Here is a 25,924-nt window from a genome sequence, read left to right on the forward strand (position 1 = left end):
AACAGTCATAACTAAGAATTGCTGAATCCGTTTCCATGAGAGTTTACAAAAAGATGAATCTTCTTACAGAGCTGGTATATTAGTTAAACAGCTTTTACTGTATATTCCTGGTCCCACAGTATACCAACACAGAATGCATCTATGCATTTAGGTGCCTGTAGTGCAGGGATCAACGACACCAAATATTAGGAATTTCAATATTACATTTAATAGATTTATATATTTACAATAAATAACGCTTGTTTTTATTTCACCTCATTTTCTAACAGTAAGTTCAAGTATAGAGAAATATATTAGTGAGTGTGAGCACAAAATGATGATGGTGATCGTTCGCTGTGATGACAAACAACTTCTCTGAATTTCTTTTCGCCAACACAGATTTTTTACGACATTATCAGTTTTAATTGGCTTATTTTCAATGTTAGCTTTAGTATTTGGACTCTATATGTGCGTGCATGTGTGTGTGTATGCCATATGCTTGGTCTAGCAATAATTTACAATAATTAGATACAGACAAGGCTCCTTCTCACCTAACAATGCTGCTGGGTGTTGTTATCTGGGTATGGAGTGATTTTCCTGCCTGTTTATAGCAAAAGCTGCATTGCTTATAAAAGCTGAGAGACAAAGATATTTCGTGTTTGTGGAAGTGAATAAGAATCCCAGAATAAGAAGCCCAGACACATTTTGTTTGGTCCAGCAGAGGGCTGGACCAAACAAAATGTGTCTTTGCGAAGTAAAATTCCTGCAGGTTGAATTTGAGTGAATGATTCTTATTCACTTCCACAAACACGAAATATCTTTGTCTCTCAGCTTTTATCAGCAATGCAGCTTTTGCTATAAACAGTCAGGAAAATCACTCCATACCCAGATAGAGGGCTGGACCAAACAAAATGTGGCTGGGCGAAGCAAAATTCCTGCACGATGCACAATGCTTTAAAAAAGTTGAGAATCAACAAACAGCAGACTGTCAGTGTTCAAAAGGAAGAGCTTATTATAACTGTTGCTCAGCAGGAGTCCATTTTAGTTTCCAATACACAATTGCTCGTTACAGAAGCCATGCTCTTTTGGGCAAAAAGACAAATAACGCAAATATGTAATATAAGAAATTTACAAGCAACAGCCTATATTTCTGTAAACATCAAGCAGTCCTGGAGAAAAATTATAATACATTTGGAGTCATATTTCTGGCTACTTGACAAATGTAAATGTAGCATTTAGGCACTGTTGAATAGCTATGCTTCTGTTTTTTAATTCCTTCACTTTTTATCTGGCCAGATGCTAGCCGTTAGGTTCTGCAGACATTAGGCTTTTCTGCCATTTGGTCATTTGTAACTAGCTACCAGTGTTGGTGAGAAAAGAAAGAGCATCTATGGTAGCAGTCTAACAACTAGCTATTGTTTAATAAGCACAGGGGTTTTTCAGGCTGGTGCTAACAATTGTTGCCAACATGTCATGTAGTCTATGCATTTTCAATATTGTATTTGGTGATCTTTTATGTTTGTTTAACTATCAACTTGTATGTAGTTCTGTTCCCTCGCAGGGGAAAAAACTTGCTAAACGAAAAATATATTGCTTTCAATCTCCAAATAAAAAGCATTTCTGGGTCTTCTTTAGCCTGCTAGATACTACTTGCTTTGGACTGCATACCTGCCACTGCCAGGTGCTAATTTAGCTAGCTGAACTTTCTTTTCTTTTCTGCTTCAAAGTGGCCTGAAATGTCAAAAAAGTAAATGTTTGGGGAAGCTTTAGACAAAACAGAAATGGTGTGAATTCATCAGTCTCTTACTGTAAATTGACTAATTAAGTTGAATCCCCCAGAATATAATGGCGATCACTTTTTGATTTCAACATTTCTTTTAAAATCTAAGGAGGAATATATTGGTCATAAAGGAAGCAGAGACTGCACTAAATCTATTTTTCTTCATACAATTATTACATTTTAGATACATTACAGGTATATGTCGTTTTTAATTGATTGGTGATATGTGGATAGGCAATGACAATAAAGGAATTCAATTCAAAAGGCTCACTACAAGTTGTGAGCTTTCAGCTTGAACATTCATACAGTATTGACAGTCTAATAATCCAATGAGGCAGCAGGCCCGTGGGTCTGCCTTTGAACCAAAGTCCATTCAGCAAAAGAACAGGGAAGCATCTCCCAGCATTTCATGTGCAATCTAAATCTAAAACACAGGGTGCTCGAGACTCACATCAAAGAGCTTTTAGATAGCTCGGTAAGAGCAAAGACTTGAAATAAAATGGTTAATTACGAGCATTGATTAGTATGCCATGTAAGATACAGTCTAATTGGATTGCACAATGTAGTACTATTTTTGTTTCTGTGCATCGTAATGAAGTCTGTTTGCTAGAAAGGTTGACATTTTTAAGCAATTTTTATGTTTCTAGAGATCAAAAGGGTGGCTTATACAAAAGTGTGTTATACAAGCAGTCATATGATAGGGGGTTGTTCTTATTTGATACAAAATAAGCTATTGCTATATCCATAAACACTGAATGCAAAATACATTTTGGGATAGAACCGATGAAGATGATGAGGATGAAGTGATGTGTCTTAGAGAGATTGTTTTGTCAAATGCTGTTAATAAGTCAAAAATGATGTCTGAAGTTTGCAACTGAGAAAATGTAAACAGCAAAAACAGAAATCGGTGGTCAGCTTAAGAAAAAGCAATTATTTGTCTTTTAGGTATGATTGTAATTTGTGATATTGCCACAATCTGAAATAAGCCAATGTGAATAATGATGCCTCAGTGCTCTTTCGAATAGAACATGCTTTACACAAATATGTATCATAGTTTTGTTTTTATATAGTGGGCGGTGCATGGTGACGGAGTCCATAGGGACTTGGCTTGGCAACTGGAAGGTCACCAGTTCAAGTCCCGGAAAAACCAAGTGCTACCGAGGTGTATCTGAGCAAGGCACCGTTCTCTACACTGCTCCCCGGGCGCCGTACATAATGGCAGCCCACTGCACTAGGATGGGTCAAATACAGAGAAACTGTTTCGTTACATAGTAGGCCTACCTGTACTACGTAATTACAATCAGTTCAATCTTCAATATACAGTATACTGTCATGTTTGTTTAGCTACACGAAATAAGGAACCAACAGATGTTCCAATTGGGATGTTAAAATACTGATATACTCTTCCAATTCCTTGGTGCTATTTTGTTCTCTCCTGACAGCCATGTGAAGATCACATAAACAGCCACCTGATTGAATCACTTTGTTGTTACTAAGGAGATCTGTGAGACAGGCTGAGATAGGCTTAATGGAAAATCAGGGTTTTTGTTGTTGTATAATGATCCATATAAATAAGACTGTGTATGGTTACATAAAGGAACACATAGCCACAAAATAACAACAAATATGCTTTATGTAGGCTATGCCGGTATTATACCTTATTCTTCAAATCTGGAAAAAATTACACTATCACTGTTTAATAACATGGAAATAACGGTTCTAATGATTCCACCATGTAAAAAAAGACGTGTCAGACAGCATCGTGAAACACGACTTGCACATTCACAACAAAAGGGAAAAAGCAGATGGGAGGGGTGGGTGACAAGCTCCAGTGGGGGGAGATTTCAGTGCAGGTGTCCTTGGGTTTTTTTCTGACACCTCGGAGACAGGACCCGAACGTAAGTAGCCTAAAACTGTTGCGGAGGAATCAAAGCTGATAAAATAATAAATGTTTGATCTGCCATGAAATCCGAAAGGAGCAGCGAAGGAGAGATATCTGGATGAGAGACCCCCGCTGGGTGAAGACACGCAGCGTATGTTAGCTGAGCCGTGAAAGCTCGCTGCCATTGACTGGAGCTGAGGCTGAAATGGAAGCAAAACGATGAAAACCGAGCACCTATCATCGCATCAGTGATCATACCAAGGTATCAAACATCATTTACAGATTACCTATCCGCGATTTTCGCCACTGTCTACTCTGGACATTGTCAGTCGATACTCGATGCTGACAGGTTGAACGGTGGGATTTATGGTCGCTAGGCAAATTCCATTTTTCACTCTGCAGATGTGGTCTGCAAGAAGAAAGGGGCCTGTTTTGTGAATAAAGGGATTAATCACTGATCACGATGGACAGCAAATCAGTGTTGAAAATCGCTTGCATTACAGGCTTCTCATGGAGTTGGCTGGACTGTTTACACAGGTAATAATGGATGTTATCCACGTAGACTATAGGCTACGTTATGCAAATGAGAATTTGTTGAATGTTCCCCCCATGAATTCCACTGAATAAGGAGGAGCTGTTATAACAGTTGAAAGCAAACAAATTGTTGAAAGCAAACAGTGTTATCTATCCTGATTCCTGACATACTGTTAGTCAGAATGGAACTAACCTGACAGTATGTCAACACTCTGCTGGATGTGAGACTATATGCAAACAATGTCGAGCTCTCAGGCCCCCGATGTGGGCACAAATTTCACAGATTTTCCCTGGGACCCTGGTTTCATCGCTTCCAGGCAAAACCTGGTCTGGTCCTCCACATTTAACAGCGTGATGAAGATGGTGTTCATATCTCTCATTGTGTGTGTGTCCTTGTTTGGGAATGTGGTGGTTCTGCTGGTGTTCCAGAGGAAGCCTCAACTCCTTCACGTGGCCAACCGCTTCGTCCTCAACCTCCTCTTGGCAGACCTCCTCCAGACCATATTAGTCATGCCCTTTGCCATTGCAGCCACTGTGCCGGGTGTGTGGCCCCTGGATGCCCGACTGTGCCAGGCTCTTGTGGTACTCATGCATCTTTTCGCATTTGCTGGAGTTAACACCATTATTGTCGTCTCTGTGGATCGCTACCTGGCCATCATCCACCCTCTGTCCTATCCCACCCGCATGACCCCTCACCTGGGCACCAACCTAATCATCTGCACCTGGGTGCTCAGTTTCCTGCAGAGCACGCCTCCCCTCTATGGCTGGGGGGCCATTGACTTTGACCGCCATCACAACGTGTGCTCAGTAGTGTGGTCCTCTAGCCTGTCCTACTCAGCTGTGGTGTCCACCTTCTCTTTCTGGCTGCCAGTGCTCATCATGCTCGGATGTTATTGGATGGTGTTCAGAGCGGCCCGGAGGCAAAATGCTCTTGTGCACCCCATAAAGACACAATCCTACTCTCAGCCCTGCCCACAGGACTCCCAAGGACAGAGCAGTCCACAGCGGCAGGTCCAGCCCCAGCAGGCCGGCTCCCCTGATGGCCCCGACACAGCCCGGGAGTACCCTGTTCGAGTTAGGCACAGACGCTTCCACTACCATTGCAAGGCAGCTCGTGTAGTTTTTGTGATCATGGCCTCCTATATCCTCAGCATGGGGCCTTACAGCATACTAAATACTATATCTATGAATGCCAAAGCAGCTGTACCTCCCTGGCTATCCTCCCTGGCCCTTGTGCTCTTCTTTTTGCAGTGCTGCCTCCACCCCTACATTTACGGATACATGCATCGCAGTGTGAGGAAGGAATTTCTCGCTTTGCTCTGCGGTCTGTTCTGCAAAAAGGGCCGTCCCAGACAGAGCTCTGCCGTGGAGAGCTGCCTCACAGCTACAGAGGGACGTTTTGGTGCCCAACATCACCTGCCCAGCCTGACTGCTCGGGTCTTCCCTCTGCGTACCTGGGAAGACTGCACCACATCCTCCTCCCCCACGTTTGAGAGGAAGTCAAGGGACAGCCGCAGAGAGACCAACTGTACCAGCGTCAGCTCTGAGAGGGAGCTCACAGTCCACAGCAAACAAAGCACATAAACTGCCTTGAGGATTCATCGGAAAGACATTGACATCCTTTGAGCAAATATAAGCTAATATGCCTTCTTGACAACAGGGTAATTCATTCTGAAGATACTGGCATTAGGAATCGTTGTGTTACCTGGTTGGTCATCAACATCCTTTTTTGGGTTCAATGTGTAAATAGAAAGGTACCAAATTTCAGATAAGTCACAATGTGTGCAGCTGTGATATATTCATATATATATTTTGTTTCATTCTGTAAGCAATTATTGTACTAGTTGCCGTTAAATTAAACGGGCATTTAAACCACAACTAAAAAAGAATCATGGAACCAAATTCCGTTTTGTAGTTTACATTTTTGGCTTTGCGTCTGTCATTTTTTTTGTAGTGTTTTAACTAAACTTGCCATGTTGAGATCAATATTATGTAGGATCAAAGTGTCTGGTGTTCTGACCAATTGGCCCTAATCATGGAGCTTAGATGTATTGACAAGGCACTGTTCTGCAGTATCTGAACAACTAGTATATATCCTTTAAACGTTGAATGTTGTATTCACTGTGATCCTTCCGAAGGGCACAGGATTTACTGTGTTAGTGCAAGCAAGCTTCAACTGCAACTAATGAACTCAGGGTATGCTTGTGGAACAATGTGTAGTGCCCATCTCTGTTTTTGAATCTTGCAGAGCAAGTTAACTTACGTGTGTTTTCGTCCTGATAGCAGTAATAACTTGGTTTCTAAGCGCCTTTTAAGTAAATGAGTATAGTAATTATTTATTGCTTGCCAATTACAGAACAAACAAAGAGTTGCAACTGAAATGCTTTCTTAGCTTCTTTGTTTCCTTCAATTCTAGCTCAATCAAGGTGGAAATTCTGAGTGTCACTGCAGTGGACCCATGTATATATTGACTCGGTATTTGTTGCCTTACGTATTGTCTGCCTTTCTCTGAGAAAGCACAATATTTGTGTTGATAAAATGCAGAGCATAGAGTGCAGGGTATGATACAAACATTAGTCTAGTGTACTTGTTAAACCTGTGGTTTAACATAGGCTGCATGCCGCAATATCTTATGTAACAGATTTCTTACATTCCACTGAATACATGTACATTTGTTAAGATACCTCCTGATATAGTATTTGAAATGAAAAAACCGTGTGTGCTTAAAGAGTATGAGTTCTGATACAAGTGTTATATGATTGCAATGACTAATCTCAGAAAAAGGCAATCCAACTGCGTAGGTGATGTGTTGCCAAAGGATGTCATAGGTGCATTACTACATTATGTGCATTATTTAAAATGTATGTTAAATCCCAAATGTGTCCAGTTTTTGTAACCTTTTGGTTAAGAAAAAAAACATTTAGCCATGAGCTGGTGCACCTGTTGTGTTGTTATAACTGGATTGTAATAGTTTTGTGGGAATAAATTGACAAGTTATAGGACCTGATTTGACTGGCTTAGATATTATTCTTGGTTTATTAAAAAGGTCACAGTAGAAACCCATACCACAGTATTATACATGACAATCAAACTTGTGTAAGTTTGTTAGTCTTGCTCTTTAAACAAAGGGATAAAGGATGTAATAAAGTAAATGTCAAATAAGAGAAAGTAATGTTTATAAGTGCTTTAAAACTCCATATTTGTGTGATTTATATTGTGCTTTTGCATTATTTCGGGTTTCTTTATTCAACATCAGAAGTCGTCTGTTAAATAAAGGTGAACTTATTGTAACATGTGTAAAGCTTTATATTATCATCGGTTTTTCATAGGAATATTCCCCCTATGCTTAAGAAATCTAAATAGGATGATGTTTGGGCAGTTTTTGATCCTCAACTTAACTAAAGCTAACAGACATTTGAGTTTGGCCAAAAGTTCCGTAACTAGTAGTTTTTGTGCATAATGTTGAAGTGTAAACAATAAGATGTTGAATGTGCCAATGCTTGTTTGTGACCTTTTATAACCACACAGATGTAAAGACTATAATCTACTGAACAATGAATCCAATAGACTCATGTCCGGACAAAAACAAATAACGTGGTTATGTGTGTGTAATGTATGCATTTTAGTGGCTCAAAGACAAAAACATGTGGCCTTTATTTTTGAATTAATTGCATTTATTTGGAAAAAGCGTTATCACCTTGGGTGACGACTCCACACTGCGCAAAGCAAAAGGTAGCAGTGTTTTATGAAGTAACTGTTCTGCAAACTGCTTTTTAAAATCTACAAGTGTGCATCTCAACGGTACATATGTTCTTAATCAGTAAAATCATGATCTGCGTTATGATGACTGCATTAGAATCTCTCCAGTGGCTGAACAAGTCAGGAATATTGGTGAGACATGATGCTTCAAGTTCAACACACTGTAACGTTTGATTCAATGCTAAACTAAATCTAGCCACCAAAAAACAAGAGAATTGACATGTATCATATTAATGTCAGTGTTTTATATAAGTTCTGAACTACAATACAGGCTGATATTTAAAGTATGTATAGCCCCATCTTTACCTTAAAAAAAAGAAAAGAAACTTCTACAAATGATCCAATCATGGTGACAATCTTTAAGTAGCATTCTCTTGCTCACTCTCTCTATACATTATATGTACACACACATGTTTATCATTACAATACAGGTAATGAAAAACAAAACCATTTAACCATAAGGGAATAGAAAAGCAAAAAATACAGAACATTTGACTTTCTTTAGAAAATTAAAATTATATTGTTTGAGATTTTTCTCCCACCAAAACAAACGCTTCACTATGACAGCTAGATAGATCATTGGAACCCACAATGATTCTCAGGTTGCCACTCAAACATTACTGGTCAACAGTGAAGACAAAATTATATATATATTTTAAAATAAAATAAAAGACAATAGCAACATAGGTTTAAAGCACAAAAGAGGACGGGCTCTGCTCTTCAGGTCTTTTTTATGATCAGTGATGGTTTCAGTTCAGGACCATTGAGCCCACTTTATAACCCAGCCGGCTCTGAGGAGGCCGGCACTGCCACAGGAAGGAGTCAGTCTGTCCCTCAGTCTTCTAGTCCACCTTGACCACACTGTAGATCTTATTTACAAACCAGAAGCAGGCGAAGAAGCCAATTGTACCTGAGAAGAAAAGGCAGGTTAGAGGAGGATTTGATCAATGTCTGAAAAAAGATTCAAATCAACTAAAACAAACATCCAAGGGAGAACAGCTGACTTTGGGAATCTGAATGAATGCAGGCAACAAAGGTTTTAAATGAATGTGTGCAAGAAGAACACACGGACAAATAAAAAGTGTTTTACAGCTAGCTTGATTTCGTAGCAAACTATTTTCTCCCCCAATGTTGAGAATTGGTCAAAATCCTGGATAAATTCAAGTGGGTATGAAAGTCCTAACTGACTGCTCAACAGGGCCTTAGTCCAATCCTGAATAAGTTGAAATCAAAGTTGAGATGAGGTTAAGAATGTAAAGATGGGGTACGAGAGAGATTAGGATTATTTAGATCAACTGAAAGCAAGGAGGGAAACTGATCATCTTTTCCTTGAATCCTTGGATTATTTCTTAGTGGTAATCTTTTGACATCTCGTCCCCTTGCTACTTACAGCTCTGTGTTAAGAAAGTGTCAAGCCGCACTGCCGTGACGAACAGGGCTACAGGCTAACTTCTTATCTGGCCTAATGACAGTTTAACATCAAAAAAAAAAAAAATCATAATCTGGCATCATGGTGAGCAGTATATTTCTGCTTGACAGAAAAACGACACCGTTATCTAGTCCCATATATTATCCTCTTTCTGCACACACCCCTATTGTCATCTGAGTGGGTGTGCAAGAGAGCTGGACAGGGCCGTAGAGTGCGGTTGCCATGTCAACATGCGCCAATCTTTGTCTCTTTTAACATGGAAACAAAAGCAGCAATAATGTTGTGTTCATCCTATCCTTGTGGTAATGGTGTCGTACATAAATCTGCACAACCTTAGTCACACGGCCGGCTGGACTTTATGAGCAGGCATAGAGAAATTCAGCAATGGTCAGGAATCCTGAGTGCATACAGGCTTATTATCAGCCATGGCAATAAGGGAAAGTGGTAACGGCTTCTTTTGATCTACTGAAGAAAAAAGAAGAAGCTCGTTGATGAAACTAGGCTCTGCCATCCACAGACAGGTGAAGTGACCCAAATAAATCGACAAAAGTAGATCTGACCCAGAGGGACTTTGAACATTCTACTCAAATATCCAATAGAGTCCGTGATTTTCATTCAACTTTAAACAAAAAGGGACTCTTGGAGATAAGTGTTCTTAACCCTTAGATGCACGAGTGACTGGACCCTACACTCTTCCATAAGTGGGTCAAAAAGGACCCGTAATAGAATAATATGCGTTTTAATGTCATTTTGGTTAAGAAAAATCACTTGTATAATATTTTGTATTGTATTTTGGTTCACACTAGAAATATTTAATTTTTCACTATTTATAATTTTAGGAAAACATTTTTTTAAATGAAATGTTTTGAACATATTGATGCAAAGATCTCCGTTATTCTGAGGCTCTCACAGTATTCCAGTCCCTTTTCAAAACTCATCTCTTCTCCTCTTGTCTACTCATAGCCCACCACCCATCATTCGATGCCGGTTGATCAAGTTTGATAGTCCTATACCCCCCCACGCTAACCTTCCCTTATTGTAAACCGATTTAGAGTCCTTGAAAAGCCCCATACAAATATAATGTATTATTATTATTATTATTATTATTATTATCATCATCATACTGACAGGTATCAGATCTTGCCGTGTAAAATAATCTTCCTGAGAGGTGTCACTTGTGATGTAGTCTGTGTGGTCTACAGTGAATGTATTCCTGACAGCAACAGGTGATAAGAATCAAAGGTTCCCATAGGATTCCATAGAAAATGCATGCGGGTCATTTTTGACCCACTTATGGAAGTTTGGGGTAGTAATACAAATACTACAATTTCTTAAAATGTATACAATTGAAATCAAAAATGTGACTGGCATGATATCCAAAACATGTTTTCTGAGGAATAGCTGGAATATGAAATGATAAAAAAAAATGTAATTACAAAGATACTCGAAGAAAACCACCTCACTGGGTCAAAAAAGACCCACTTATGCATCTAAGGGTTAACATCCATGACACAGTGCCTAGTCTGCACTGCCTGTATAGAATTCAAAAGAACAAGGCTTTAACTAAACGACAAGGACAGTAAATGTTGCACCATGGGTTTTATTTTCATTTGAACAGGATGGAAGTCCTGAATTGTCACACAGCAGCTCAACTGGCAAACAAGGAAAACGACTAACCGTAACCACACACCTCTTTCTGCCATGCAATAAACCGTTGGAGCTCATAAGTCATAACAAATAAAGATTGGAGTGAAACTAAATATGCAAAGGTGTATATAGATCAGGGGTGTCAAACTCAATTTCATCGCGGGCCACATTCCCATAAAGGTTGTACTCAAAAGGGCCGGTTGTAACCATATAAATATATAATATATATATAAAATAATGTATTATATTACATAATTGCCTCTGAATTGGATTATTATCTGATAGGGTAATAACTTCATAATTAACTACGTCTGAAAGCAGAAGCCTAGGGCAAATAATTGCAAGTCTCTTCAGTGCGCATGTTACAAAACGAGATGCATTGTGGGAGATGTAGTTTATGGGCAACCTGCTTCTGTAAAGTGGCAAGTAACCATATAATAAACTTATTATATTCTTTGCAAGCTCTTGTTGCGGGCCGGATTTGGCCCCTGGGCCTTGAATTGAGACCCCTTACATAGATGATTTGTCTTTTATAAATAATGAGCTCCGTAACTAAAGAAACCAATTATTATATGTTATCTAGGAATGATTGCAGGGTGTCAAGACAAGCTGGAAATAATCTTGAGTGAATAAAAAGCTCATATATTACTTATCTTAAAGCCTCACCTGTGAAGAGGAAGAAGATGAGGACCATAATCAATGTGTATCCGAAGTAAAGGAAGGTGCTGGCAGCGCCGACAATTTGTAGCTTTGAGAAGAAGTAATGCACAGAGTAGATGAAGAGATAGACTGCTGTGAAGCCGCTGGTGAGGAAGGAACGCCACCACCAGTGGTAGTCCTGCACACACATCACAAATAATAACATGTTAGGATATGTGTACTTGAATTACTATAGGCAAAAAAGTATGAGTATAACATTTATTTTTAACTCATCTTATTCTATTTTACTTGTATATAGTTCACTTAGTCTTGCAACATTCTCTTGCACTATTTCATTTCCACTTTTTTCTTCTTGCACTATTTGTATTGTTGTTTTATTGATGTTTTATGACTTATATATATTTATATTGCATTGTTGGAGTAGCCTGGGTCTTAAGATTTGTATTGCCATAACTACAATGTGGCTACTGTGCATATGACAATAAAGCCTTTGAACCTTTAGACCTTTAGTCAGGAGAGTGACATTAAATAACTAATATCTTCAAAGGCAAGATCTAGAGAAGAATACTAACTTAAAATATATTCATTTGTATTTCTTTCATTTCTACAACAGTGGGACTATGATATTACAATTATAGTATTAACTAATTAACAGTGAATTTATTTTCAAGTTTCAATTATTTTTTCCAGACTCAAGTTTGTGAACTGAGACAAAGTTCTCTGAACACGTGGGTACCTCAGCACACAGGTGGAAGTAGCAGAGCAGGACTGTGGCCTCGGAGCAAGTGATGAGAAGAATAATAAAAACCAAGAACAGGAACCCGAACATGTAGTACATCTGATGTGACCTGAAAAGAACAGAGGCAAACCACATATTACATGTACTGTAACAAAGAGCTCAACCACACCTTCCCTTTCAAGTCAGGAACTACAGCATGTCTTTGTTCTTACCAAATGCTGTTGAGAATGAAGAAAAGCTGGATGAAAATGCAACCGAAGGGCAGGATCCCACCCATGACGATACCAGGTACAGGCTTTGTAAAGAAAGACTGCTCAGGAATTTGACGAGGGATTTGGTTTGTTCTCACTGGTTGCTCGATCGCCTGCATGGCAGCAGAAAGAGAGAGGATTTTAAAACAAACTCAAGCATATTTGATCAACAATCAATTATTTCAAGATCATTTGATAAACTCGGAGCTCTAACTCACAGCTTTCTTGAATCCAAAGTAGGCGCCGAGGAAGGTGAGGGGCACAGAGATCCCAAACCACAGAGCCAAAATGGCCACCAGAGTGCCGAAGGGGATCGCTGCCGAGGAACCTTCCACCCAAAGGATCAGGTTCATCAGGAAGAAGTCTGCAAACACAATACTAGGGAAGAGAGAGGGACGGAAGACACAGAGAGGGACAATACATGTGAGAATGATAAAAGTAGTGCAAAGGCATTTACAGCACAACATTTCACTCCAGGGCAGAAACAAAGTAGAAAAATGGAAAGCTAAGTAAACCTACCCTGGGCACAAGAGGGCTGTCAGCAACACGTTTGTCTTCCACTTCTCACCTCCGAAAGCTAGAAGCAGAAAACAGAGACATTAGAATGAGCAATAACTCTTAAGACTTTTGTGAAACCGTGTGAGGTGTTTTCACTGGACTCTTACTTTTGTAGAGGCGAGCAGACACATAGCCAGCAGGCGTTCCCAGCAGCACCCAGAGGACCACAGAGCACGTCATGAGGGCCCCTCTATTGGCCGGCGACAGGAAGCCCAGACAGGCCAGGACTACAGGGGACAAACACTCATCAGTGGGCTCATTCAGCACAACAGTAAACAAATACTTCTACTACTGCTCCTGGTTTTTATACTGTAATACCCCCAAACTTGCTTGACGATGTTTTTTTAAATGTGTCTTCTTGGTGAATAATGTAGTTTAATTGATTGCAGAGGCTCAAGTGGATGTGCTTTAAACCTTGTTCTGAATGTTTTAAGAAGAAATATCTTCACATTAATTGTTCTACTGCCCTCTCAATCTGTAGGGATGTCCAATACCATGAAGGCAAATTAAAATCTTGCTCAGGGATTGTTTTTGGATTAAGTAATGAGTAAGATAAAACGTATCTGTTTGTCGTGTATGTTCAGCATAACACCTGTGTGGTTAATGTTGTGTCCTTTGTGTTAAACATTGTTTTATTAACTACATTTTAATTTGACTTTTATTTAATATATCTCTGTACATTTAGTTTGCAAATAAACCACTTTTAGTTCATACACAATTAATTGTCTTAAATTGTAACTAAGTTGACTAACAAGGCAGCTGTTTAGTTTAATACTGACTGCAACAATGATAATCTGGAACAATGATGTGTGCAAACAAATGGTACACTCCCTGGGGGGTATAATACGAAGCAGGATTTTCAATTAGCCGGCTAACTTCAGGGAAAAGTCTAGGTTTCCGGTCCTACGAAGCTGGTTCTCTTTTTAGCAGGCTAGATCTCCATGGTAACTTATGCTGTGCGGCTAACCAGGGGGGTATACTACGAATCTAGTTCAACCTATCCTGGATATGTTTTGAGTTATCCGGTTGACTTAATCCAAAACAAAGCCGCTCTCGCTAAACTGTCCTACAACGCTGGCTATCATCTCGTTCGCTCAAGCCAGCCGTGTCCTATCTAGTTAGGTGCGCGTTCACATAAAAGGGGGTGGTATCTGGAGCATTCGACCAATCACAAACATGGAGAAGCGTACTGACAGCGCAGCGTCATACTTCCTGAATGAATACAGTATGTGACACAGAGTATTGCACGGCCAGATACGGCTCAGCTGACTCAGATAAGGAAATATATGATACATTATGATGTGATGTGATATGAATGATAATGGGACACATCGACGTCTGCACTCACAGTGCCGCGGACTGTAGGCTACGTAATGTTACTTTGATCCGGTTACTTATGTTGTGGCAGATATTTAATTAATCTTTCTTAACATAATAGTATAATAATAGTTATAATAGGCCGGCAAAAATCACCGACTGTGTGAACGTGAACATTAATAGAATATCACCTCCCATCTTCAGAGCAATCTGACTAGTATAACATTAGCGTTAAGAAAGCTTACTTAAAGTGGACCTGCTATATTTGAATAATATAGTGTAGGATCATACCTATATTAGGGCTGTAACGATACACTAATCTCACGATACGATACACGATATAGAGCTCACGATACGATATATATCACGATATTCAGCCAACGATGCGATTCGATACGATTCGATATAATTCGATACACTTACATCATTTTCTGAAAGATTTTAAAGGGACAGTGTGATTTTGGTGACATCTTGTGAGTGTTCCATTGACTTGGATTGAATTAATTCAACTGAAAACTGAAAGCATCAATTATACAATATATGGCTCTGACTAGACAGAGAGTCTACAGCTTGCAAATGCTGGACAAAATGACTCAAAAGATGTGGTGAGAAAATGTGTTTCATTTATTGAAACAGTGCCAACTGTAGCTTACAAGCCTTTGAAACTTAAGTACATAAAGTGCAGTATCACAATGGACAATGGAGAATTAAAAGGTGCAGCAGGTGGCCTGCTCTGAACAGATTCTTTGACAGCATTTTTAGCTTAACACAGAATATGAGGTAGCCAATAATTCAAGTCACTAAGAACAACATTTAATGTAAAATGTACCTGCCAATAATTCAAGTCCAAAGGAGTAACATTTAAGCCAAAAACACTAAACAGAAAGGCTCCTCTCTACATAACTGCATCTGTCTTCAGATTTTTGTTCAGGAATATAATCTGATCAACGTGGTCTGGGAGAAGTGCACTTCTCTGAGCAGTGACGATGGCCCATTCCCAAACCGCCCCCTACACCCTACCGCTCATAGACGCGGAGGGTCCGTCTACGAGTGTGGAGCGGGAGTGGGCTATCAAGCCCTCAAACAGGGGGGCCTCATGATAACCTCATATGTTTTAACTTAGGATCATACCTGTGTTTAGTCTAGAAAAAGGTAAATGTGTGCATTTTATTATAAAGTTGTGTATATTTACAGACCGTTGCAAAAACTAAGAAGCTTATAAACATCAGGTTTAAAACTAAAAGAGCTTTGAAACACAATGAAAGATGTTAGGAGTTTTATTTTAGTTATTAATTTAAACTTTTTGTCTAAGAGATGCTGATTTGAAACCGTTGTTACATACAGTTACGGCATTTCCTGTTTCTGCCGGAGAGAGGGGAGTCCGTCCCAAAGCTTGCTGCTGTATTTACTCCCTCCATCTGATAGGAGGGAGCCTCGTTGAGCTGCGAGTGTGGCTACAGACGGAGTTCACTCCGTCGAGGGAGTGGTTTGGGATTGGGCCGATATCTCCGGCGGTAGAGAAGACCCTCTCCAGTGTGGTTAATGTTTGCCGCCATTCTCCTGAACCGCTTCGCACTCACTGCGAGAAGAAGACACCGGCGTCTGTGTATCTAGAAATGCTCTACAGCGACACTAGCGGCTCGGCTGGCTGACGTAACCGCTCTTCATGCAAAGCGAACGGGGGGGAATGGGCAGCGAGCAGAGTGCCAGGCGGAACACGGGGGATTTGAATGGGAGTTAATGTATCGATAACCGCGGCTGAACTATCGATACTTTCTCGGGAAACAAAATATCGATATATATCGCAGGATCGATTAAATTGCACAGCCCTAACCTATATAAGGCATATTTATACTTTTTATTTTTCAAAATACCAAACAGATAATGCATTTTAGCCATTCCTCATTTCGCTCAATTTAACACTGTCTTTGCATGGGCTGATTCTGTGAGAACAGCACCATCTACAGGCCTGGCATATGTACTACAGCGTCTCCAGCGCTTTCCAACGACAATGTCCGTGGCTGTCTCCTCCTGATTGGTGGAGTTGGCCCAATAGCCGTAACGCCACTTCTGTGACGTCATAGAAGTGTTCAAATCTGGATCAGTCTATCAGATCCGTTGCAGCCCCTTTTTAAGAGATTTGGGTATGGAGGAAAATAGAGAGGGTTGTGTTTTTTGACACTTGGCGAGTTCCCTGGAACACCGGGGGGGACACATATTCATGTATAGAAGACGTACAAAAGTGCATTTTGCATGATAGGTCACCTTTAAATATCTGCCACAACATAAGTAACCGGATCAAAGTAACATTAAGTACAGTCCGCGCATATCACATCACAATGTATCATATATTTCCTTATCTGAGCCAGCTGAGCCGTATCTGGCCGTGCAACACTCACAGTGTCACATTCACATACTGTATGCAGAAGTATTATTTTAAGCAACACATTAAGTTGACGAAACACTCGAGACAAATGTAGGCTAATTAAAGTCAGATCCACTCGTGTCTTAGACGGGGCAGTGATATCATAAACCTGTTAATGTACGCATTCAAACACTTTTTCTTTTACCAGCTGTATTCACCTTGCAGGTGTAGCTATGTGGCTTTTATCCTGGATAAAGTGTTTAAGTCATGGATGTTTAAAGTTTAACTTCTTCATATGTCTAATATTATAGTCTATAGTCTAGACTTTGCATTCAGGAAGTATGACGCTGCGCTGTCAGTACGCTTCTCCATGTTTGTGATTGGTCGAATGCTCCAAATACCACCCCTTTCATGTGAACGCGCACCTAACTAGATAGGGCACGGCTGGCTTGAGCGATCCACTTGATAACCCGCGTCGTAGTACAGTTTAGCGAGAGCGCGTATGTTTTGGATTAGGCCAACCGGCTAACTCAAACATATCCAGGTTAGGTTGAACCAGCTTCGTAGTACAGGCCCCTGATGAGGTGAACACAAAGATAATTGAAAGTAATGATCGGCATTACTAAGAAGGAAACTATGTATTACTAATAACTGATACAAAACAGTCCTTACAGAGAGTGATGAAGGTCATGATGAAGATCTGGGTGCCCTGTCCGAGGAACACAGACAACAACATGCCTTTCCTGGGGGGTCGGAAAACATCCCCGTGCACCTGCTTCCATCCTGACTCCTCCTGTGCGTCCTCCTGGGAAGAGAGAAAGCAAACAAGAGAGCAACAGTCACTATCAAGGAAGTAATGAATATTTCCATTGATCTAAGTTAAAAGGTGAACCCACAACCGAGCAGTGAACACTACCTCACCTGGTAGCAGGAAAAACGAGGCAAAGAGAGCGAGAACTTGGTTTACCAAAAGCTGTAAAATGTGGTTTGAAACTTGTCTATGAATTCACTAAACGTCTTCCTTGAAAGTTGCACAAATGTTCACACCACATTTTACATTCTGTCCTAGTGTGCAGGTTTTCTGCAATCACACACCCAAACACCTGATTCAACAACCACAAAAAGGTTCTGCTAAAAGAGCTTCCATTAAGCTTACGTAAGGCACCGAGGATTTTTCCTTGGTCGTTGGAAGCTTTATGAAGTCTGCCTGTGAAATGTAACAAAATATTCATAGTTGTGGGTACTGTGCACCTGGTGTGCTTGGTGGTATTTTACACTGCAGAACTAAAGCATTAGCCATGTCACTGTGATAAACACCGCCACACATTTAGCTACAAGGATATTATGTGTAATGTTACATTTTTCAGCTAAATAGAAAAGTATTATCCATGGGATCAAAAACATGTGCAACATTTTAAAGTAACCATTTAAACCCAAATAACATAGCCTCAATAGTGTATGGTCATCAAAGCTTTTAGTATGACTATAATGTTAACGCTAAAATTGTACCATCTAATTTGAATATTTAATGTGCATAGTAGCGACACGTTGCCCTGCAGCACACAAAGAAGACAAAAACGAATGAGATTCAAATTGTACACTTTAACAACATAATCTGCATCTTTAAGAAATGTCTATTTGTATGCTAGTGCTTCATATACGTATCTATATCATGTTTTACAATGCCTTTACCTGGTCCACCTGGTTGTATCTGGCAATGTCCTTGTGCAGAGTTCTCAGCATGATCATGGCTACCATGCCAGACAGGAAGAGGACAATGACCAAGGAGTTCATGATGCTGGACAAACAAACAAGACATACCGTAGCATCAAATAACAAGCATCAAGACCAAGGGGAGTTTTAGTGAGACAGAGTTTCTGTGGTGCGCAAGGTAGAAAACATCTTCAAACCTAAACCACTGGATGTTGGTGTGAGGCATGGACACCAGGATGTAGTCCCACCTAGAGGCCCACTTGATAGCATTGTTTTCCTGTAAAAGGAATTACATTCAGTCCAAAAAAAAAACCCATACGTTGTATTTGTCATTCTCCAAGTCAAATAGAAAATGTATACATTAGTTATGTACAATAAGTTGTACATTACAATTGGTGAGATGGTGGGAGACCTACCTCAAATGTAACCGAGTAGGTGTAGACTATTGACACATCTTTATCGAATGTCCCAGGGACCTCCATCGGGGTGGCTCCTTCACAAATTGGGTTTTTTTCATCTGCCTGGTTGATACTGTGCAAAACACACAAAACTTTCCATGTTAGATTATGAATAGATCAAATGATGGTTATGAATGGTGAGATGTCATTCAGTTGCAGCACGTTGAGGTAGATTAGACCTAAATCAAATCATATCATGTAGACGTCATAAGATGTCAAGCTACGATCAAAAACCAGTAACCTCTTTGGCTCCAGAGTGGCAGCAACCAGCCGAGCCCCTCTCCATCCCTCCGCTTCTCCACTGTGGTAAGATATCTTGATGTCCACATGGTTGAAGACGTAGAATGTGTTCTTCTTGTGGAACTCAGCCTGGGAAAAAAATTAAATTGTATTGATTATCAGGTTCTCTGATTTCTCTGGGTAAGATTTGTATACACTCATCGGTGTTGGGGAAATATTTTCCATGGCCCATAACTTTGACCCAGTTTATCAGTTCATACTATCCTAACTGAGCACACGCAATGTAACCTTTGCTGCTGTGATCTCAGCGTTCTGTCTCCCTGTTCCTGCCTGTTGGCGTCAGCTGATAGAGGTGTTATGATTCTATCTTGTTATGCACAATGTTGATTATTCTCTCTGAACTAGCTAAATACATGGGTCTGGGGTAGAGTTCTTCAGAATTGACGTGGCAACTCTCCCGTGACGTCAGATCCGTGACTGCTGTGACTTGTTGTGTGAATTCTCCGGCCGAAGCTCTTAATAAACCATCAGAGTTTGACATCTAAGCTCCAGCTCTCCCTGTGTCTCCTTCCTGAGTCTGTGACTCCCACTGCATTGCTACACAGAAGTTTTCCCCCACAATCCGTGTGTTAAGTATCTCCAATGCAGTTATTAGCTAATTCATATTATAACATGACCTGTAAATAAACCTTAACATAGAACTTTTAGGTGTACTTTTCTGGCTCTATATGAGCTGGACCCATTAATTTGGCTTACATTTTTTCTTTTAATAATTTATATGAATGATCTACAAATATAATAAAATAATGTTTTCTGGTTTGAATTGAAAGTTAATGTAAATTATAGACAACGTTTGAATTCTAATTACAATATATTCTGCTATAAAAATCACTAAAATAAGTAAATTGATTCAAGTAGGTTCAGGTTTTAAGACAAGGGACCCATCCTGAGACACATTCTAAGAACAACACAGAAAAAATCTCTAATTAAAGTACACCCTGCTCCGTCACCTCTAAAAACATTTAAAAAACAGTAGTACAAACATGGGCATTGAAAGGTAATAAATACATAAATAGGCATCTGTGTGACACCGCTACGACTTAATCCTTTGTGCGATAGCTGCACAGTAGGGATGTGCATCTCCATCACTGAGGCCGATGCGATGCGCATCTCGATACGTTGCCACGATACAATACATTAACGATACCTTTGAAACACCAGGCGATGCGTTACGATGCGATTCACCCCTGTTGCGATACAGTTCGATACGATTTGATTCAACATTATGCGATTCGGGGCGATACGATGCGATTCAACACGATGCAAAAATAATGATACTTCAATATGGTACGACAGAGGATTTTTGTTTTATTCCTTATATGCAGCAAATCATACATTAACAAAAAAGTGCTTTACATATTTGGTACTGCACATCCCATCATGCCGTTTATTTTTTTACCTTTAAAAGCTCTCCAGAGTACAATTGTATAACACCTCACAGTTAAACAATGTAAGGATGCATTGCTCATGATTACCAATGTGCAAATAACAGCTACCATAGAGCAATGCCCATACAGCTGCCAGCCTGATGTGCTTAACACTCAGAGGCTAACTCACCAGTGAGCAGAAAGCAGTGGTTTCTATCTGAACAATAAAGAAAACAAATAACCTTTCACAAACAGGTATTTCATAACTGCTTAGAGTAAGGAAGACATTTAAATTATTATTGGCCGTCACAGGCTGCTGTAAGCTAAACACCTCTCTCTGACAGAACACCTCACTGAGTGATTTAACTCATGTCTCACTTTCAGGTTTCTCTTTTCAGCCGCAGACCCCATGTCGCCTCTTTATGTGCGTCGCTAAGTTCCTCGTACTACTTGTGTTCTTTAAAGCGGCTCGGCATCGTTAACAATTTGCGAGTGATTTTTCAAGTTGACCGTCTGTAGTAATAGTGCCGCGCACATATACCATCAGGACGTTACTGATGGGGTGCGGCTGCGGAGTGATACTGTGTGTATGCAAGTCCGCATCTAGGACGGATCTATGTATCATGGCTGTAGACCTGTTAAGTAATAAAGATACCTCATACAAAGGTCTACGGATACCTTATTACTCTCCATGACCTGCGGTCAACTATATAGCATAAATGACTATTACACCGTCTTTCTTGAACAATCCGAAGTGTTGCCAAACGTTTGATTTGTAGGTATTTTTCGGTGCGCTGTGTTTCTCTTTCTCCTCAACTTCCGTGTGTGTTGATAACTGAGACTCTCGTTCTCCGTAGTGGCGAAGCAAATATCAAAGATCGTCTCTGCTGAGCGTTGACAAGATGAGGGGATTTTATATGAATGAATCGGTTTTTTACCGATGCAAAGACGCTACGCAATCGATGCATCGCCAGTTCAACCCGGTACAACCCAAACTGTAGCCGATGTGCACTCTTTCAACCGGTGCACTCGCATCTTGAACGTTTATGCCGGTGCACCGATGCGAATCGGTGAATCTTAACATCTCTACTGCACACTGCTTTGTTTTACACTTTGGGATAACTAACATCCGGCCCGAAGGAAGAAGCTTAAATTCTGATTGCAGCGGGTGGGAGTCATCATTCAATAAAGAGCTGGGTAACCGCTGTAACTGCCTGAGGTACAGGGTCTCCAGGTTTAGCTGTGGCTCACCAATCAGTCTGCTAGACCACTTTATGATCCGAGGGCTCTTTAAAGGCAGGTTACCAACCATGACATTAAAAAGGACAGAATTTACTTGGGTAACACATGGGAGATTATTTATAGTTTAGTAAATTACTATATATTTCAGGTCCCTACACAAAACAAGCACAACTACTCAATCAGATGAGCAATTAGGTCAAACTTAATATAGAGTTCATTTTCGAAAAAATAAATCCAAACTCACATTGATAACGCAAGCATCTTTAGGTTTTCCATCTTGGTTCACAAGGCAGCCAACAGGGAAGCCCGGGTTGCAGTACTTCTGATCATCTTCAACATCATAGCACCATGTCACCGGCATGTTGTCAATTATCCTGAAAAGAAAAATTGGCTTACTTCAACATTGTCTTAACAAATACATTATTTGCCCGCTCGTGTTGGATGGTATTTCTGTTGTTATCCCTTTAACTAACAAAACCTCATGCTATTTGCGTAACATTTCAATGCAGTATTATCTTTACAAACCAGTGGTGCTGGTAGTTCAACTGCATTCCCATCTTGAGGAAATCCAGTTTGGTTGCATCCTCTTTGTTCCCCTTTTTGTAAGATTTGGTGCACAAACTCTTACATTTAACATCTTCTTGAAAGTTGACCTGTTAAGGCAAACAACAGTCATTCTTTTCAATTAAAAACATTAAAACAGATTTATGGAATGTGAAATAAGAAACAGTGTAAGAGAAGCAAGCTTAGATTTTTTGGTTGACACCCACCTTGTAGGGAGAAGACTCAATTCGTTCACCAAACAGCACCTGTCCTAGGTTCTCAGAAGGCCTCGTTTCAATTTCGTCTTTGCAAAAGTCGAACCTTTTAACATATAATGAGAATATATTAGTGACCTAGAAAACATAGGTATATCAAGATATTGCACAGATGGAATGAAGTAAGGCAAGGCAAGGCAAGTTTATTTACAGAGCACCTTTCCGCACAGGGCAACCCAAAGTGCTTTACAAAATAAGATAAAATACATTTAAGAACAATATACAAATGAAGCAAATTACAAAAAGGCATTTTAAAAACAAGCATTTAAAAAGCAAATATAATAAAATCAACACAACAGGTATAAAATACATAGATAAAAAGCCATACTGCAGTTAAAATGCGTAAAAACTAGAACGTTAACATTACTTACATATCATACTCGTAAGGCAGGACTGACTCTACTGAGTCAAGGCGATTGACAAACAGCTGAATCACTGTCTGTAGAAGAAGCACACACAATTGTCCGTCAAAAAAAAGAAAAAAACATTGTTTCAATCGAGCCAAAAGTATATATGGTCTCCATTTTTTGGTTTCAGTCATACAACAAATGTTAGTAATGAATCTGTCGTAACCAAATAATTAGTTAAACTGTGATTTATCGTTATGATGGTTATTGAATTGTCAAAAAAAAACAATCCTGTCACTGCATATAAAAAAAACTATATATATGCATATATACACCTAAGAAAAATGTAAATACATATATACATACATATGATAAATGTAGTTCAAATCACAGTGTTTAAAAACAGACAGGTAGTGAGATTTTGAGTGAGTTGATCTGATCACTTAATAAAGAAAGAAATTCAGCAATAAATATGTGTTGATGACAACTTGTAGGCCATTGCAATTAAAAGTTATTCAGTTCAGTCTCTCAATTGATTTGCATAGATCCAACGGCCAACATGGTATTTGCCAGGTAACTTTAACACAGCAACGCTCAATACAAGAACGATTATGACTATGATCTATTATAATGTATTATTTCAATACGGGTTGTTGAAAGGGGATTCCTTTTGAGGGTTGTATCACCATCTCATCTACTACAACAGAGACACACACTGCACTCTTATGGTTTCTGAGTTTCTTGGTGGGCTGGTGAAACTCCCACACGTCAGTTAGTTTAAAAACAACCATGGCAATGACAACGTGTGCCAGCAAAATCAATGTATAAACCCATTGAAATATTATGCTAATGCTCCGGTTCCAGGTAATAGCCGGGGCCTAAAGAGAGTGTTGGCTAGCTAGCAACTTAAGAAGATACCACATTGAAAATAATATGCAAACTCTAACTGCTACAGACAATGCACTATATTAAATAAGAATTGTGAACATCATAAATTCAATATCACGTTACCTGACAATCTTCACCGCCTTTGTCTTTTGCACAAAAACTCACTGGGGCTAAACCCGGAAGATAAAACGCCGAGCACGAATAGAAATACGAGACTAGCGAATAAACCAGCACAAAACCACAGTGTATCCGCCTCTTCATTTTACCACGGACACCTTGTATTCTAAGATTCAGTAAAACTTTTGTCCAAGGAGAGCTTATCCTTTTCTAAAGAAAGTGAATGTTTGCTAGCCGTACACTGTTAGTACGTCTTAGCACTCGGGACGCAGTAGCTGACCAGCCTGACTCAAACAGCATTGATGACGAAACACCACAAGATCGGCTCCAGTTAAACGAGTTAAACGAGTTTCCCTTCAAAATAAATTCGTTTAATAGGTTATCTGTGTTGTACGTAACACATATACATTTATAGATGGAGTTTACACTTTCATTACATCTTTGTAAGGTTCCTTTATATATTACTTTGAATTTAAACAATTATATGTGCAATATGAGCAACGCATGCATCGCCAATTATTTTAAATTGAAAGGAAAGAAACCGGAAGTCACATTTTGTTCGCAGCAGTTTGACAGGCTTGACACCGTGGAAGTACTGACGTTGCTTATCGGTTCCTGCATCAAAATCCTTGTTTTCTCACTACGAACAATCTTGTGCTTTATACTGCAAAAAGGTTTATGAAAGAATATATTAAACAAGAATTTGGAGGTAAACAAGAATTTGGAGGTAAACAAAGTTGGCGGTATGCACCTTTAAAGTGTTTTGCAATCCGCCAAAAACCGAAAGAAGAAGAAGAAGGTAAACAAAGTATAATGGGAAAGTTAAAGAAAGTTCAGGGTGTACTTACTTATATTTAATTCGGATTGTAGGCAAGTAGGCCTATCTATATGAGAGATTATTTAAAGACGACTGACCAGAAAATCCGGTACGGGCAGAGTATCCCGCAAGCAATACGACTCATATATTATATTGCAAATATATATTTGCATTTACTCGAACGTACAATTACGAAAGGAAAATATTGCGCTTATCACTGTACTTACTTAACATTTTTTAATACAAACCCTTTAATAGCAACAGTGTACTTCTTGCACCAAATCAATCGAAGTCAATCAAAATGTATAGCCCAACATCACAAATTGTACTTTTGTCTCAGGGGCCTTTACAGTTTATAAAGAACATGAATACGTCGCAAATTCCCGGTGGTGCTTTTACAATATTTTTTTAAGAGAGATGAGTCACCGTGTTTGTCTTTGCACTATGTACAACTTGACACAAAGCTTCCAAATAAAAGTGGGACTGGTCAGAGGAAGTGAAATAAAATATGACAGCAACTCAAAGATATTGTTAAAGACACGTCAGTGTTTCCCTTATATTATATACAAATAGTGTTGGCGCAGCGGCGCTGCTGAAATATGAGCGCCGCTGCTAGGGGGCGCCAGCCAGGCTCCTTTTTTTCTTTTCTTTTTTTTCTTAACATAATGATAAGTGGCGACCCTTTTTCATTTTTCATTGTTTGTTATGTGGATTTGTAGTATTTCTGTTACTGTATGTTCAATAAAGGTGTATTTTTGCTAAATCTTGAGACATTGCCACTGTATGTACTAGGCAGGGCCAATTTCTAGCATAGGCTAGGGCGCCAGATCTGGGGGGCGCTGCGCTGGTAGCTCTGGGAGGGAAAAAACATTTTTGACCATTGGCGCTCATCCAAATGTTCGGCCTTGATGTAACAACATTCATAATTCAGTAAATGTAACACCCTTTTCACCCCGG

At 39.6% G+C, this 25,924-nt stretch overlaps 2 protein-coding genes across 3 annotated transcripts; one reads left to right on the plus strand and one right to left on the minus strand.

The window, feature by feature from the left end:
• Window positions 1–829: 829 nt before the first annotated feature.
• gpr101 (G protein-coupled receptor 101) lies at window positions 830–8,605 on the plus strand. Its single transcript, XM_079670262.1, has one exon. The coding sequence runs from the start codon at window positions 4,407–4,409 to the stop codon at window positions 5,757–5,759; it is 1,353 nt and encodes a 450-aa protein (XP_079526388.1). The 5' UTR covers window positions 830–4,406; the 3' UTR covers window positions 5,760–8,605.
• On the minus strand, window positions 8,274–24,459 carry tm9sf5 (transmembrane 9 superfamily protein member 5). Of its 2 annotated transcripts, XM_079670260.1 has the most exons (18): window positions 24,157–24,459; window positions 23,170–23,237; window positions 22,751–22,844; window positions 22,506–22,633; window positions 22,225–22,354; window positions 19,313–19,440; window positions 19,030–19,144; window positions 18,811–18,890; window positions 18,593–18,698; window positions 18,057–18,107; window positions 17,573–17,705; window positions 13,326–13,445; window positions 13,180–13,237; window positions 12,879–13,038; window positions 12,622–12,773; window positions 12,407–12,518; window positions 11,677–11,848; window positions 8,274–8,844 (listed from the first exon to the last, which is right to left on the minus strand). In XM_079670260.1, exons 1-18 carry the CDS (start codon window positions 24,292–24,294, stop codon window positions 8,777–8,779), a joined length of 2,013 nt encoding a protein of 670 aa, XP_079526386.1. In that variant the 5' UTR covers window positions 24,295–24,459; the 3' UTR covers window positions 8,274–8,776. The 2 variants fall into 2 exon arrangements, with proteins under 2 accessions (XP_079526386.1, XP_079526387.1); XM_079670261.1 differs by lacking the exon at window positions 18,057–18,107 and having other exon boundaries at window positions 24,157–24,458.
• Between the last annotated feature and the right edge of the window lie 1,465 nt (window positions 24,460–25,924).

Source organism: Notothenia rossii (assembly GCF_949606895.1).
Source record: "Notothenia rossii genome assembly, chromosome: 3".
In the NCBI taxonomy this organism is placed as follows: domain Eukaryota; kingdom Metazoa; phylum Chordata; class Actinopteri; order Perciformes; family Nototheniidae; genus Notothenia; species Notothenia rossii.

Bases quoted from the DNA above. Each gene is read 5' to 3' on its own strand.
- gpr101 (XM_079670262.1), top strand. From the start codon at position 4,407: ATGCAAACAATGTCGAGCTCTCAGGCCCCCGATGTGGGCACAAATTTC.
- tm9sf5 (XM_079670260.1), bottom strand. From the start codon at position 24,294: ATGAAGAGGCGGATACACTGTGGTTTTGTGCTGGTTTATTCGCTAGTC. The intron at 13,238-13,325 runs GTAAGAGTCCAG...TTCTGCTTCTAG, and splicing joins GTCTGCTCGCCTCTACAAAA to CTTTCGGAGGTGAGAAGTGG. The intron at 12,519-12,621 runs GTAAGAACAAAG...TGTTCTTTTCAG, and splicing joins TTCATTCTCAACAGCATTTG to GTCACATCAGATGTACTACA.